Source organism: Phocoena sinus, chromosome 3 (assembly GCF_008692025.1).
Source record: "Phocoena sinus isolate mPhoSin1 chromosome 3, mPhoSin1.pri, whole genome shotgun sequence".
Taxonomy (NCBI): Eukaryota; Metazoa; Chordata; class Mammalia; order Artiodactyla; family Phocoenidae; genus Phocoena; species Phocoena sinus.
Genome location: NC_045765.1, coordinates 24,642,892 through 24,660,008, shown reverse-complemented (window position 1 = coordinate 24,660,008; position 17,117 = coordinate 24,642,892). Strand labels below are relative to the sequence as shown.

The following is a 17,117-nucleotide window of genomic DNA, read 5'->3' as shown; positions in this document are numbered from 1 at the left end:
CCTAGTGAGAAATAAACCCTGTGTACAGTGAGGCTAGTTGTCATAGCAGCATATAGTAACCCATCCCGATTAGTATACGGGCCCAGGATTCAAGCAGAAGAAAAGGGAGTCCTGAGCCTCCTGAAGTGATGGCTGAATGTGAGAGGCCTGCCCATCATTTTACCTCAAGGAGAAAGTCACTCTGGCACTCAAGATGTGTCCCTCTGGATGTGGAGAAAAGGGAACCCTTGTGTACTGTTGGTGGGAACGTAAATTGATGCAGCCACCGTGGAAAACATTATGGAGGTTCCTCAAGAATCTAAAAATAGAACTACCATATGATCCAGCAATCCCACTCCTGGGTATATACTGAGGAAGATACCTGCACCCCAACGTTCACAGCAGCACTATTTACAATAGCGAAGACATGGAAGCGATCCAAATGCCCATCAATAGACAACGGGATTAAGAAGCAATAAAAATAAAAACAAATTCACGAGAGAAAAAAAAAAACATGTGGGGGGTGTGTGTGTGTGTGTGTATACACATACGTATACACACACACACACACACACACATACATACATACAATGGAATATGAGCCATAAAGAATGAAATTCTGCCATCTGCAGCAACACGGATGCACCTAGAGAATATTATGCTTAGTGAAATAAGTCATAGAAAGACAAATACTATACGATATCACTTATCTGTGGAATCTAAAAAATAACACAAATGAATGTTTATGCAAAACAGAAACAGACTCACAGACATAGAAAACAAACTTGTAGCTACCAAAGGCGAAAGGGAAGGCAGGAGGGACAAATTAGGGGTACAGGATTAACAGATAGTAACTACTATGTATAAAATAGATAAGTAACAAGGATATATTGTACAGCACGGGGAATTATAGCCATTACCTTGTAATAACCTATAGTGGAGTACAATCTACAAAAATACTGAATCACTATGTTATACACCTAAAACTAACATAACATTGTAAATCATCTATACTTCAATTAAAAAAAAAAAGGTGTATCCCTCTGATAGCATAAAAGCAGCTTCGAATAGCTTGGAGAAGTAAGCACAGCTATAGTGTAGGGGGAGGGAGGAGAGACCTGAAGTGGGAGAGAAGAGAAACAAGTTTACATGCCAAGCACAGGTTAGATTCTTTGGACATATCCTCTCACGAAATCTGCAGAATACCCCATTCAAGGTGGACATTATTATCCAGGGAACTGAAGTCCAGAGGAGTGAAGAAATCTGCCATGGGCCTGCAGCCAGCAAGGGGCAGGGCCAGAGACAGAAGCCCACAGCTTCTCTGCCATTGCATCACTCGCCTCTGAGATGCTTCTAAGGCAATTAAAAAGGATTGCTCCCCAGCGCTCAGGAAACAGGGCCATTTATCCAGGCTGGAGCCCCCTGCCTCCTTAGCACTGTTTTATGTGACACCCCTGCGTAGGAGGGTCAGACTCAGCTTGGCTGGCAACCCTAAAGGGCTGCCCATGAGGTTGTGGTTTTATTTGCGATTTCCAACTGGCCCCTATTCTGTGCTGTGCGGTGATGGGGAAATGCTTGGTTCACCATCATTCAGCAGCTGGTGAGGCCACGGTGGGCCTTGCTGGAAAGGGAGGCTTCCCTTTTTGAATCCAGGAGCTTTTCAATGCTGGCACATATTAGGCACTCAATAAAAATTGGCTAGACCAATGAATGCATCTGAGTGAGATCTGGGAGTGGGGGCAGCTTCAGATGTTCGCTGAGTACCTCCGATTAATAATATTCACGTTACTAATATTAAATAATAATTAGTAATAATTAGTAACCACTACTAACTGGTTCGACTGTTTACAGTTCATCCTTTCCAGACATATGATGTTATCTGTCCTTCATAATAATCCTGTGAAAGCGATGAACCACCCCCATGTCACAGATGGAGAAACTGGGGAGCAGGACACAATGAACTGTTTGAGGTCACACAGCTAAGTGGTGGTCCAGCCAGTTCAAGTATCTTAATCTAAATCCCATTCTTTTCCCCTAAGACCACTCTCTTAGGTGGCTTCGGAGTGTCACATGAACATGAAAAGTCAGCCTGAGACCAGGTATGTTTCGTATTCCATGCACAGGCAAACAGCATGCTTCTTTTTTAAAGGCAGGGTGATTAACCAATCTTAGCGGCAGCATCTTTTGAGAGATTTATAGGTTTGACCTAACACTATCTTTTTCTTTTCCTTCTCAATTTTATTTGTGAAGACAATGTTGGAACACCATTCAGGGGAACTATTTTTTTTTTAAAGGTACACCCCAGTAATCTGTCCACTGTACCCCACTTATATGCGCTCTCCCGGGTTCCTGCTGAGCCCCTATCTGAATGTGCACGCACCGGCTAAAGAAGCCCTGCCCAGCACTGTATTTCCCTGTGGTCTTCACAGCTCTGTCTTAGAGAGTTACTCTCTCACCCTGTGTCCTCAGTTGCTTCTACCCAAATAAGTGGGGCTCCAAGAGCTGAAGTGTCTCCCCAAGTGTTATTAATTTGAGGCAGCGGACCTGGGTTTAATGTTACAAACTCTAACCACAGACATTATCCCTGGGGACCAGACAGCCCTGGGGTTTAATCCTAATGATTCCTCGTGCCAGCTGTGTGTCCTTGCAGGGGGGTTGTGTAAATGAATGTTGTATGTGAACTGTTAAGTGGGGATGCACTGGGTGCTCAACAAGAAATGCCCCCTCCTTGCACTCTGCCCACAATGAATGTTATTCTGAGAATTATTTGGGGAAAATTTTCATTATTTACTGAGACTGTGTGTGTGTTTTTGTGTTGAGTATACATAACATAAAATCGAACATTTCAACCATTTTAAGTGTACAATTTAGCGGCATTAAGTACACTGTTGTGCGACCGTCACCAGCCTCCATCTCCAGAACCTCTACATCATCCCACACGGAAACTCTATATCCATTAAACACTAACTCCCCATTCCTCTCCTCCAGCCCTTGGCAACCACCACCCTACTTTCTATCTCTATAAATCTGACTATGCTTGGCACTGCATATAAGCATTTGTCCTTCGTGTATGGCTTCTTTCACTTAGAATAATGTCTTCAAGGTTCATCCGTTTCATAATATGTGCTGGAATTTCCTTCCTCTTTAAGGCTGAATAATATTCCACAATGAGGCTGTGTTTTAAGGTTGGTAAAATTCCTCCGACTACCCAGGTCTCCTCAGTGGCCAGAGCTGGGCTTTCCAACAGAACTTTCTACGATGATGGAGATGTTCTGTATCTCTGCTGTCCCTTATGGCAGCCACCAGCCCTTGGATGGCTAGCTACCGAGCATTTGAAATGTGGCTCCTGAGACTGAGAAGCTGAAGTTTTAATTTTATTTAATTTTAATTAACTTAAATTTACATTGAAATAGCCTCACGTGACTAGTGGCACAGGGCTGGACTCATTCTCCTCTTTTAGCCATATCTAGCTTTATTTCATTTTATCCTCCTGTCAATGGTAACTGCAATCTGTTTGACTGCTATTCACGAGGACAGGTGATCAGAGGCCTGCGAGCTGTTTTGTTTTTGGTCTTAGTGTGTCTGGGTTCACAGGCCACAGGCTGCTTCTATCCAGGGAACTGTCACACTTGGCGCTCACAGGCTTTGAAACAGACATGGGTGGCATTCCAGACCCTCTGTAGGGACCCCCAGACCGGGGATGTCTGCAGCGTTAGGACCAGAGGCATGCCGGGCAAAGTCCAACTGCAGACGGTATCCTTGGAAACTGGGAAGTCCACCCCCCTCCCCCCAGATAATAAAAGGAAGTCGGGCTGAGGGTGCAGGGGACTGAAAATTGAGGAGGAAAGTGAGTCAGTCTTGGGGGGTAGGAAGGGAGGGAGAGCCACGTCAAGCTGCCACATCACAAGGGGAACGAGAGAACACTCCATCAGCAGTTTTTAAGACACAGCTTGTGGTGGAGGGAGAGGAGACAGGCTGTCCAAGGAAAATACCGTGGAGGCTGGCGTGGAGGTCCACACGTGGTTTGTGTTAGCGGCAGACTGGACTTGGGAGGGGTTTACTCCCTCACTATGACAAAGGCCTCGCGTCCCAGAAGAGCGAGAGCAGGCCGTGCAGAAGGGCCGGGGTGACCATCGTGGGCAGCTGCAGGCTGGCGGGGAGTCGCGTGGTTCTCAGAGCAGGACGCGACAACACAGCTGGGCCTGCTCTACAGCACGTGGTTGGCTGTCTTTGGGGACTCTGTCCCCTCGACGAGCTGCTTTGTCTAAATGTCGCCATGCCCCTTGGAGCCTGCCGCCCCTCCCTGTCTGTCCACTTCTTTCCTCCTTGCTGTCCCTCCCAGTCAAGGCAGCATGTTCTCAGCCCGACCCCCTTACTGGGCTGCCCTGTGGCCTGCCCCGCCCCCCTCACTGGCACGTGGTAGGCACTTGGGATATATTTATGCAAAGAGTGAATGAATCAATGGATGAACAAATGAATGAAAAAGTGGTTAACTGGTTTGGTCAGCCATTGTCTAGGAGAGGAGAAATTATGTTCCAGGTGGTGGCAACGGGACCTGCATTGGGCCTTAGACGCAACTGACCAACACACCTTGCCTCTTTCTGTTTTCCAAATTAAGAATTGCAGTTGGTCCCTCCATGTCCTTGGGTTCCATATCTGCAGATTCAACCAATGGCAGATCGAAAATATTTGGGGGGGCGGGGGGGGAACTTCCAGAAAGTTCCAAAAAAGCAAAACTTGATTCTGCCATGGCTGGCAACAATTTACATAGCATTTACCTTGCATTTACATAGCATTTACATCATATTAGGTATTATAAGTAATCTAGAGAGGATTTAAAGTATACAGGAGGATGATAAAAGCAAATGCTACGCCATTTAACATGAGGGACTTGAGCATCGTCAGATTTTGGTATCTGTTGGGCGGGGGGCATGAAGGGAGTGGTGCTGGAACCAATTCCCCCAGGGATACCAAGGGATGACTGTGCTGTGTGAAAAAAAGGCAGCTACCATATTTTCTCAGCTCTATACCATCAGTATGGCAACGGCTTTTCAGATGGAAGGGAACAAATATTCCATTAAGCATATAAAACATGTGGGAGGCACACCCCAATTTCAGAAGACAATGTCTGGGGAAAGAGTGTGTCTCAGGGTTCAGCAAAGGCAGTATTTGGGTATAGGTGGTTGGTGGAATCCTAGGCCAGGTGTTGACTAGGAGCTCGCTGGGATGTCTTCCCAGCTGGGCAAGGCCCGCCTAGGGAGCGAGAACCTCAGCCCTGCCCCTCCTATACCTGCTCCCAGAAAAGATGGGAGAAGAACACTCCCTTCCCCTTGGCTTCTGCGGTGGAGCCTGGGGGCTTCTGGGCAGACAGTCCCCAAAGCTCATTCAGTACATCTGGGGCTACAAAACTCTCAGAAGGGGGACAGGCCAGTTCTATCTCAACAGAAACTGGAAACAAACGATGTTTGCTGTGTGACCTGGGACAGCCTCTCCTGTCTCCGGTTCCCTTCTCTGGGGAAAAACAAAGGCACAGATCAAGATGCCGCCTCCGGCTTGCCTTCAGCTCTGTGATGTGCTGCATTTGGGAAACGGATCCCCCGGAAAGCCCCCGTGCCTGGAAGCAGTCCCCTAAGCATGGAGTGTTCCTGCTTACAGGACACATGTCATTGGTGCTTCTCTCGAGAACTCCCTGCCGGGCAGGGTGAGCCAGCTGGCTCTGTGCATCCCCCTGGCGCCACCCCCACTGTCGGAATTCTGCAAGATGCCCAGCTCACAGTCCTGCTCTCTCACACTTCTGCACCTTTGCACACATGGTTTCCTCTGTGTGGGATGCCCTCCCCCATCCTGTCAGTGGGGCAACTCCTTACTCATTATCAAGACCCTGCTCAGATGTCACCTCCTCCAGGAAGCAAGCCCTGCCTGAGTTCCCTGGCTGGCACAGAGGACACTCTTTGAACACTTGCAAACATTTCACTGTGCCCTCTGTGAGGGAAGCCCTGGCTCCAGGGATGACCATGACCCTCGGCCTGGGGGATGCAATGAACTAGTGGGAAAACTCAGAGGGCAAAGGTCACATGGCACAGGGTAAAGTGTACCCGTCACACATCCGAGGCGTGTCTGTGCAGGGCTCGTGCTCTGCTCAGAGCAGTCCTCTCTGCAGGATAGACTATGCCTGCGTCTCACAGGGAGGTACCGAATGGGCCTTCAGAGGGCAGCTGTCTTCAGAGGACAGAACTCTAAGAGCAGACAGATTCGAAGGCAATCCTGGACCTTCGGGAGGGAGGAGCACAGGCTTCAGACTCAACCACACCTGGGCCTGAGTCCAGCCATGCTCCTTTTTAGGCACGTGACTCTGCCTCTCTGAGCTTCCCTTCCCCCATCTGTGACGTGGACACAACACTGACTTCATGCCTCTAAGTGAGGACTAAATGAGATGGCGTATATATGGACACTTAGTGCATTTTAGTAAACAGTCGCCGATATTGTTATGATGTCACTCAACCAACCACATTTCCGTTAGGCGCTACCCTCAGCTCTCCAGGCATTCCTGTCCCCACCCAGTGCCCTGTTCGGAGGCCAGCTCCCTCTGTTACACTCTGATAGACTCTCCAGAATGTGCCCAGATGAGGGCAGAAAGAGAGGTTCAGAGAGGCTGAGGGCCCTGCCCAAGGCCACACAGCCAGTCAGACAGAGGGCTGGGACCTGACACCAGGTCTTCCCACTCCAAGCCCAGGGCTCTACCACCTGCGCACTCACGTGAGTGAGACACGTTGCCAGATGTTAACCAGTAGGGGTAGGCATGACTATCAGAGTCCAGCTTTCCTAAGACAAGGAAGTTGGGAAATCATATCAGAAGGTGATCTTTCAGAAAGGGGACTTTCTTGCTGGTGACTGTGAGTTTCTTTTCCCATGAAGGAGCCTGAGTCATGCTCCTTCCTTCTACCCCAGCGGCCTCTCTGCAGACTGCTTCCTCTGCCTGAGTGTCCTGCCCCCACCAGAGAGGACATTTACTTGTCATCTACAGGTTATCTTCCCTTCTTTGGCAGCACGTCTCTGATTTCTTCTGGGGAATCTTCTACTCCTCTATTAGTCAGCATGGATGTGATGCTGATTCTACTCCAGTTCCTGGGCTGGCCCTGACTGGCTTGGCCATTACCCAAGATGAACCAATGAGACTTGTGCTGAAACCTTTGGGGTGTTCTCTTTTTCCCTGAAGTCACTGAGCTGACCGCTGGATACAGCTGGGAGCTGTGGCTGCCACCATACCAGACAACACCCTGCCTGGACACAGAGGAGACCAAGAAGTGGAAAAGGCAGGTCCTGGTTCACCCTGTGGCACCTAGATCCAGCCATACCTGAAGCCAAGTACCCTTAGTCCTCTCAGTTCCATTTAGCTAATCAATGTAATTTTTGAATAATCCATATGGACTGGGTTTCTGTCATCTGCAACTAAAACACTTCTGACTGAAACAAGGTCTCATGGCCAGGAAGTGGCAGCATTTGGATAAAAGCCCAGGGTCTTAACCACTCTATTAAACTGGCATCACCGCCTGCTCTAATCTTCATGCCAATTCCTAGCAGCAACCCACGCCTATCAATAATCCCAACAGCTGACATTAGCTCAGGGCTCGACAGCCCAGAAACTGCTCTCACACACATCATCACTTTTTTACAAAAAGAAATTGAGATATACTTCACATACCATAAAATGCACCCTTTTAAAGTGTTCAATGCAGTGGGTTTTAGAATATTCCCAAGGTTGTGCAACCATGACCACTATCTAATTCCAGAACATTTTCATCACCCTAAAAAGACACCCAGTTCCCATTAACAGTCTCTCCTCCGTTCTCCCTCCCCCCAGCTCCCGGCAACCACTAATCTGCTTTCTGTCTCTATGGATTTGCCTCTTCCGGACACACATCATCACTTTTAACTCCAAAGGAGCCTTGTGAAGTAGCCACTGGTAAGAGCAGAGTGACCAAGACTGTGGACCCTGGTATTGCCTGCCCAGCTTCAAAGCCGAGTTCTAATGCTCATCGGCTGTGTGACCTTGGGCAAATGACTTAACCTTTCTGAGCCTGGGTTTCTTCATCTGTATCATTTGATAAGCTTGACATGAGGATTAAATGAGTCACTACATCCTGATGCTGAGCAGGCAGTACCTCAGGAATGCCAGCTGTTTCCCTATCATCAGCCCCATGCTACCGATGAAGAAATCACAATCAGGCACAGAGGGGTTAAGGGGTGTGCCCATGGCCACACAGAACAGGTGGCTGGGCCCCAAGTCTCCTGACTGAGTCGCCTGCTGTTTCCATTACGCCACACTGGCCGAGCTGTTCCTCCACGAAAGCTTGACCCTCCCCATACTCTCAGCCAAGTTACTGCTGCAAAAGCCAAGGCTACTCGCCAGACAGGGAGGAAGGGGAGAGGGGAATCATGAAATCATCCAACTTCAGGGTGTCGAAGCCCCACGCGGGCCGGCCTCCTTGCCTGGTCCTTGGGATCAGCCCCTTCTTCCAGCTTCCCTCTCCCAGGTGCAGGGCCGGGGGGCAGGGCAGGCCATTTCCAGGACAGCAGGACCCTCTGGAATTCCAGGACTCTCCCACTCCAGTTGCCCATCTGGGACTATTTAAAGCTGGCTTAAGCCCTGTCTTTAGAAGACTTTGTTACAGGAGGGGAGTCTATGTTGCAGCAAACCTCCAATTCTTACTAATTATGCTGGGGTTGGAGGAAAGGAAACCTCACTTTTAAGTTCTGGTAGAAATAAGAAAGTTGAGTTAGAACAGGAGAGTGGAGGGAATGCAGGCTTCCGACCAGGTTGCCTTGTGATCCAACCCTGGCTCGAAAACGTTCCCAAACAATGTCACCTTGGGCAAATCCCATGTGAGCAGAGCGACAGCAGATGACAGATAACGCTGACCGAGCAAAGCACAACTGACTGAACTGTCACGACAAATGTGAGCAAAGTGCTTTCATTCTTAATACAGTATGTGGATGGGGAAACTGAGGCTCGGAAACATACAGCGGTGACACTGAGCTGAGACCTGAAAAGGCAAAGCTGAGATGTGAATGAACCCAGGTTTGCCTAACCCCAGAAGTCAAGGTCTGAAGCCCTGGGCGAGGCTGGAATAGGGAACCCGGTAACACAGTCAAGTTCCCCACACACTGCCTGGCCCATAGGCTGCCAAAGGGCAGCAGTGAGCATTTCTGTCCGTGCCACCAGGGCCTCTTCCCCACCCTCTTCTCATTCAATCTCTTCCTCTAGATGATGCTGTCCCACCCGCCCCACCCCTCTGGCCACAGCTAGCAGGCTCGGGGGGTGGACTCTGGACCCAGGAGGCTGACACTCAGATGCTCTCTCCCAGAGACTGGAGCCGAACCCACCAACTCCAGTGCCTTGACACAGGGAAGGGCACGTCAACTTGGGGACTGAAGGTGCTTGTTTGGCGGAAGAAGCTGGTCCAGAGGGGCTGGCAGGAAAGGGAGCGGGTTCGATGGGAGAGCTTGTGGCCACGTGACACACGGCCCGGGAGCCGCCAGGCTTCCAGTGGGTCATTCTGTTGCTGGTTCCGGGCCCCTGTGAGGCCGGCTGTACTCCCGGCTCTGGTTTCCATGGGGGCACACTGGCCTCCTCTCATCAGTCCACCCCCACTTCTCTCTGCCTAAGCTAGCTGAGTGGGTGTCTGCTCTATGGATGCCAATAATCCCTAGGCTAGCAATCACCCATGTCACTCATCTCTGCCCCCTCTGTTCCTTCTTGGAAGCATCGGGCAGCCAAGAGGCCTCTGAAAGCAAAAATATAGGTAGCACCGCTGCCCCTGTAACATGGACCCTCGGTGCATGAAAAATCAGTCTAGCAACCTGCAAAATATTTACCCGACACCCACGCTCTAAAGACCTGCCGAAATGGGTCTACATAAATCACTCTTGCGTCTGAGCAGGGGGTATGGATCTCTGTCTTTCTCACGCAGGACCACGTTCGGAGGTGTTGGGCATTACTGCTATCATCTTTCCTGCCTTTCCTCCAGGGTCAGCCCTTCCCCCGCCCACGCCCTTGTCTGCTCCTGCCAAGTCCCTTTTAGATGGTATCTTAACATCTTTAACATAGAGCCTCTTTGGGTATTGACATTTGGTACATGTCTGCTGCGGACCAGAAGAAAAATATCATTTGTATATGATACTGTTTGGTTTGTTGCATACTGAACACAAAACATCACTTATGAGTTCATGACATATTAAGTAATTAGGTAACTGGTGTCAATTGCTGTCCAGCATGCAATGACTTGGCAATTTATAATGTAGATTGTTTGGTGATGCTGGGGAAACAGGTCAGGGGCATATTATTATCTCCCCTCCCCCTTTTAAAATACTGGAGCACAGGCTCTGAAAATTCTCCATTTGACATTTTTAGGAGCAGATTAGGTCTGTTCAACCAAGGATGACGGTGGTTAATATCATCTCCAGAGAGAACATGGAAGGCAGAGTGGAGGACCCGGGCTGTCTCCTGATGTCCCCACAATACCTTCTCTACATCGGATCACAGCTGTTCTCTCCAGGTCTCAGTCCCCACCTCCCTGACTGAGAGGCAGAGCAGGGACCGGATAAGCCCACTGGCCATCACATTCCTCAACCATACCGACTGGCTTCGAGATGAGCCTATGAAACACAACACTGTGTTTGCTGGGACTTCTGCAAAGTGACCTTTCACTCTTTCCTGCTAAGTGTGGGCCCAGAGCATTGTGCAACCATGTGGGATCTGAGGATAAAGCAACATCAGGAACTGGGAATTCAGAACAAGAGGAAGAAGCTGGGTGAGAGGACACAGAGGAGAACCCCGTATCAAGCTTCACCTGAAGCCTGCCAGTTTCCTTCTCCCAGGACATTCTGTCACACCAGCCCCCTAAATCCCCCCCATCTACTTAGGCCAGTTTGAGTTGGGTTTCTGTCCCTTGCAACCAAAGGATCCTAACTGGTACACAGAGGGAAAGAAGACAGTCATCTCGATGAGGCCTTACGTTGGCCTGTGAGCTATGTGAGCCCCTCACCAAGTGGCAGGGAACACTCATGGATTCAGGAAGCCGGGCAAGTTCCCATCTCCTCCCGAGGTCTGTGTTTTCTAAAGAATTTTGTTACATCATATCAGGCACTGTGACTTTTCATGACACACTTGCTTTGAGTTGCTGGCCTTTGGTGACGTCAGGATAACGCTGCTGACCCACGGATTAGAGATCTTTTACCCTCCTGGGGAGGGGCTTACACAGAGCTGTCCACATAGTCTTCCTGTGAGACTGGTGGTGCTCATGGGGGTTATAGTTCATTCCTTCGTTTGTTCGTTTGTTCATTCATTCATTCACCAAACATTCACTGGATACATACGGTGTCCTTGAATAAAACATGAAGGAAAGAGAGGATAATGAAGATGTGGTTCCTGCCCATGAGAGTCCTAGTTTAGAGGGGGACAGGCAGACAACTTCAATACAGAGTCAGGACAGAGGGATGCAGAGCTGTGGGGTGCAGAGGAGGTGGCCTTCGCTGGCCAGGGAATGAAGTCAGACCAGGCTTCCCAGAGGATGAGACAACGAGGGGGCTGGAGGGTGCAGGAGGTGTTCCAGGTGAGGAAGAGCTAATGCAAAGGCCTCAGAGGAGAGGAGAAGGCGAGCACGGTGCCCTGAGAACACGGCAGGCATTTTAGGAGCCGAGCAAGGAGCCTGATGGGGAGAGGAGGCCAAGGTGAGGCAACAGACGTGGGTCTGTCTTGAGAGCAGAACAGGTCCACGAGGTCTGAACGCACTCAACACGACTACACCAGTTCAAGATCTGCACTTCAAGGCCAACAGAAACGATCTCCAGATCAGCCTCCCTTCTAGAGCAGTCAACAGGAGCCTTTGTTTTATTTGGAAAATATTGAATATCAAAGCATAAGGCAATACAGCCCATTACTTATGTCCCCAGAGCGATGGGCCCTCTTTTGAAAAATATAGAACGCTCCTCAAATCTGCGCGTCACCCCTGCACAGGGGCCAGGCTAATCTTCTCTACATCATTCCAATCTTAGTATATGTGCCGCTGAGGTGAGCACATAGACATCATTTTAAACAAGAACACTGTGGCTCTGAGGTCAAAGTGGAAAGTAAGTCCAAATAAACTCTTTCCCACCTTGCAGCTCGCCGGAGACCCCAAATCCTTACCTGGAGATCAAAGAATTTGCTGTAGCGCCGGTAAATGGCCTCCGTGGAGCCGCTGGACCACGTGACACGGATGATGTAGACCTGCAGAGAGGGATGGAGACAGGCGTGAACACCAAGGGGGTCTTTCCATCTCCAGGACTCAAGACCAAAGCAGTTCAGAGTCAGAAAGACCTGGGTTTGAATCTCAGCTCTGCCCCTGACCAGCGGTATGACTTGGACGGGTTACTTGCTCTCTCTGAGCCCCAGCTTCCTCTTCAATAAAATAGGTCTAAATACCCCCACCTCTGAGAGTTGTAAAAAAGGATTACATGAAATCAGGTATAGGAAAGCATAAGCGCCCTGCTCATCTCAGGAGATGCTGTTACTGTCACGATTTCTTACTCCCCGCTCAATTCAGAGAGCCACAGGGCTGGCTGCTTTGTCAGTATCATTCTTAACACTTTGACTTGTCGGAAGGCACAGCCACCTGCGGCTCTCAGCTCTCTTGTATTTCTCATAAGCTGAGCCATCGTGCCACTTTCTCCAGTTACGGCCCGGGCTGACTCATCTTTTCCCTCTGCATGACAGTTTCTCCCTCTGTAAACTGGGTTAACAGCATCTGTTTCCGCTGCCTCCCGGGATAGTGTGAGGACTCGATTAAGACGGAGGACGGAGAGAGCCACTTTATAAACCACAGGGCCAGGTTTTCAATCTCTGTCACAAGTCACAGCACACACAGAAAATAATGCATTGACAACAAATTCGGGCAAACCAAGGTGGCCGCAGGAGGTCACAGCATCTGGCTGGGGGCTCTGGTGTCCCTGGACACCACCTGGATGCTCAAGGGATAAGGGATCAGCACATCCATTCCTGGCTTGCACAAATTATCTGTGGTTACAGGGTAGTTTTGACACTTAAAACATACATACGTGAAAGCTATCTGGAAACAGAGAAATGCTGTATAAACACGAGAGGCTAGGTGTTGTTAAAGAGGCCATGGGGGTACACAGGCAGGGCTCCTGCCTCTGTGAGTGGAGGGTGAGCTGCGGAGACAGCACGTGCATAAGTGAAGATAAGTAACATGTGCGCAGGGGACGTCTGTTATTTTTTGCCCGGTACTGATTAACCTTTCCTTCAACCAGAGTGCCTTGACTTTCCTCCCGGGAGCCTCCCTCCCTACCTCAACACAGTCCCTTAGACACCAAGGTGGGTACCACTGTCCACAGTGATTGGTTGAGGAGTGAGCACATGACCCACGCCAGGCCAATCACAGCCAGTAAGAATCAGCCCTGGGTCTTCTGCTCTGACCCCTGAGAAGGATAAGCTCTCTTTCTTTGAGGTTGCTAGGCTGTTAGGATGTAACATGGAGATGCCAGGGGGCCATCTCATCATCGCTTGGGAGGAGCCTGCCTGAGAATGAGGCCAGTATCAGTGGAATCCTGATGACACAGTCTGACCCTGAGGTCCAGCCTTGCCTGTAGCTCTATCTACTCCTTGTCTGTTCAGTTTCCTAAGCCAGTAAATCCTGGGCAACACCCACACTCTGGGATTATTTCTGAAGCCAGTTTAAGCTGGGTTTCTGACACATGTAATTTAGTCCTGACGGATGCAGTAAGGGGAGCGGGAGAGATCTCTGAAGCTTGAAGTCATCATGGTGTACCTTGAAGGACATGTAGATCTAGATAGCAGGAGAGGAAAGAAGAGACCGTCGGTGGTAAGGGATGATGGTGGAGCAAAGACGAGCTCAGGGGGTACGGGGGACCACGCCTAGCAGTGGTTTCCAAAGCGGTTTTAGACAAAGTCTCTTCCCAAATGAGTTCTTGCTAGGATACCTTCATTCAAAACAGGAAAAGGAGGAGCTATGGGGGGCCAGAGCCAGAGCCCATTGTGAACACCAGGGACTTATGGGAGAAGATTTTCCAGGTGAGAAGAGATGAAAAATGTCAAGACAAATCAAGACAAGATGGGGGGTGCCCTTGAATGCCCAGCTAAGGGGTTCACCAGGAACAACCACTCTAAATCCAACATCTATTTCATTTCAGCGAAGCAAGGCAGGAAGGAAGGCATTTGGACTCTAGACTCACGCAATTTCCTAACCCCCAGGGCCTCAGTTTCCATCTGTAAAACGGGGTCATCGAGCCCATCTTACATAGAATTGTGATGATTATCAGAGGTAAAGCTCTGAGCTCCTTGCAGAGAGGAAAAGTTCAAGAAATCTTAGTACCCTTCACTCTGAGTCCCCAGTGTCTACCCGGCCCCAGTTCAGAAAGACAGACTATTTCAACACCAGGGATTCAGGTATCCCACCTCCCTCTGCCTTGTTTGTGTCCACTAGTCCTGGGTACCTCATAGAGCCAAAAGACAGGGCAGGGCATCCTTTGGGAGGCAGAGTCACCCTGGAAAAGTGATTTTACGACAAAAAGAGCCGTCTCCAAAGCCACCTGAATAGTCATTAGTCTTATTAAAAAGAAAGCAGGGGAATCCCTGGTGGTGCAGTGGTTAGAAATCCGCCTGCCAATGCAGGGGACATGGGTTCGAGCCCTCGTCCAAGAAGATCCCACATGCCGGGGAGCAACTAAGCCCGTGCACCACAACTACTGAGCCCCCGTGCAACAACTACTGAAGCCCACGCGCCTAGATCCCATGCTCTGCAACAAGAGAAGCCACCGCAACGAGAAGCCCGCGCACTGCAACGAAGAGCAGCCTCCACTAGCCGCAACTAGAGAAAAGCCCATGCGCAGCAACGAAGAGAAAGAGAGAGAGAGAGAGAAAGAAAGAAAACATCAATTCTGCTTAAGCAAGCCTCCAGCATGTCGATTTAGAATGGCTCCCATTCGCTCATTCACTCTACAACATTTATTAAAACACCTCTTGTGTACCAGGCCCTCTGCCAGGTGCTGGGTTACAATGAGCAGCAGGACAGCCTCAGACCCTGCCCTTGGACAGTGGGAAGATGGGCAATAAACCATCAGATGAGGAAATATGTATATAATTTAAGTTCCAGTAAGTGCTAGGAAGGACCCCAAAGCCTGCTGTGGTATCGCAGGGTGGGGATGGTGGCGGTGGGTGTTCTTGGAAGGGAAGGTCCCTCTGAGGGAGCAGCCTTTGAACTGAGACCTGAAGGTTGAGCAACTGGCTTGGGGAAGAGCTGAGGAAAGTGTATTCCAGACAGAATGCAAAGTACAAATGAAGACACGCAGGCTGGAAAATGCTTGGAATGTTTGAGGAACCAGAAGACCATTATGGCAGGACAAAGCTGTCAGGGAAGGGGATGTGGCCAGGAGGGGCAGCAGCTGTATCACAAGGGTCTTATAGGGCTTATAGCCCACGGTGAGGGATTTTTATTCTATTGAAGTTTTGAGGGGTACAGGGGGCTGGGGAGGAGGCGTTTGACATAATTTAATGTATGTTTTAAAAAAATATCCATCTATATATGCCTCTGGCTGCTGTGCAGAAAATGGTTTTGAAAAGGGACAGGGAAACTAGCAAGGGGGCTTTTCCATACCTGAAAGGGACCACGGAACTCAGCCTACCCAATGGCCCCACCTTCCAGATGGGTAAATGGAGTCCCAGAAAATACCCTACCAAAGGTCCCCATCCTGGGGGATGTATAAACAAAGTCTGTATGACTATCTGTGAAGGACAATGCCAATGTGGATTAAAAACAAGAAAAAAATAAAAGATCATCAAAGATTTTAAAACCAACTCAAAGCATACACCCATAAACAGGAAAAAAAAATTCTGCTTACATAATTCATTCTTGATCTCTTGTTTACAATTTTTAAAATATTTATTTATTTATTTATATTTATTTATTTAGGTGTGTCACTCTATTTAGGTGTTTTTTCATTTCTGTCAGTAATATTTTCTAGTTTTCTTTTAATTTTTATAAAATTTTATTTATCCAGCATTTTAGAATTTTATTTATTTTTTTATACAGCAGGTTCTTATTAGCTATCCATTTTATACATATTAGTATATACATGTCAATCCCAATCTCCCAATATTTATTTATTTATTTATTTTGGGCTGAGTTGGGTCTTTGTTGCTGCATGTGGGCTTTCTCTAGTTGCGGCAAGCGGGGGTTACTCTTTGTTGTGGTGCGTGGGCTTCTTGTTGCAGTGGCTTCTCTTGTTGTGGAGCACGGGCTCTAGGCGTGCTTCAGTAGTTGTGGCACACGTGCTCAGTAGCTGTAGCTCGCGGGCTCTAGAGCACAGGCTCAGTAGTTGTGGTGCATGGGCCTTAGTTGCTCTGTGGCATGTGGGATCTTCCTGGACCAGGGCTCGACCCCATGTCCCCTGCATTGGCAGGCGGATTCTTAAGCACTGTGCCACCAAGGAAGTCCTTGTTTACTTTTTTTTTTTTTTTTTTTTTTGCAGTACGCGGGCCTCTCACTGTTGTGGCCTCTCCCGTTGTGGAGCACAGGCTCCGGACGCGCAGGCTCAGAGGCCATGGCTCACGGGCCTAGCCGCTCTGCAGCATGCGGGATCCTCCCGGACCGGGGCACGAACCCGTGTCCCCTGCATCGGCAGGTGGACTCTCAACCACCGCGCCACCAGGGAAGCCCTGTTTACAATTTTTAAAGTTCTGTCCCTATGGTACAAGAACTCTGTAGCAGATCTAACTGGTTTATTGGAATCAACCTCTGAGCACAATGTCTGCATTTTTAGGCACAGATCTAACTTTTTGATGAGAATTGTCCCAATGTAGGGCTTTGGCCTTGCCCACGGTTTGGGGGCTGGTGAAAGAGCCCATGCACTGGGTTCTAATGCCAGCCCTGCTGTTGGGTGAAACTCACAAGGTACCAATCTCTCTGGCCACAGTGTCCTTCTCTCTAAAATGAGGACAGCAATCTCCCCTGAGGACTCACTGCAATAACTAAGGTACATATAGGGCTTTGCCAATGCCCGGTACACACGAGCTGTGTGGTTCGCTTTTCCCGCATGGCAGGTATCCGGTATTCCTCCTTATC

General features: G+C 49.2%; 1 protein-coding gene and 1 non-coding gene across 4 annotated transcripts in view; both read right to left on the bottom strand.

Moving 5' to 3' along the window:
- Nucleotides 1–17,117, bottom strand: part of SH3PXD2B (SH3 and PX domains 2B) — a 137,103-nt gene that overhangs the window by 92,778 nt on the left and 27,208 nt on the right. For all 3 annotated transcript variants that reach the window (XM_032626856.1, XM_032626854.1, XM_032626855.1), the window contains exon 2: nucleotides 12,167–12,247. In XM_032626856.1, the coding sequence (XP_032482747.1) occupies nucleotides 12,167–12,247 (81 nt within the window). The remainder of the gene's footprint in view (nucleotides 1–12,166; nucleotides 12,248–17,117) is intronic.
- On the bottom strand, nucleotides 11,951–12,057 carry LOC116752378. Its single transcript, XR_004349460.1, has one exon. It is a non-coding gene; the product is annotated as a U6 spliceosomal RNA (small nuclear RNA).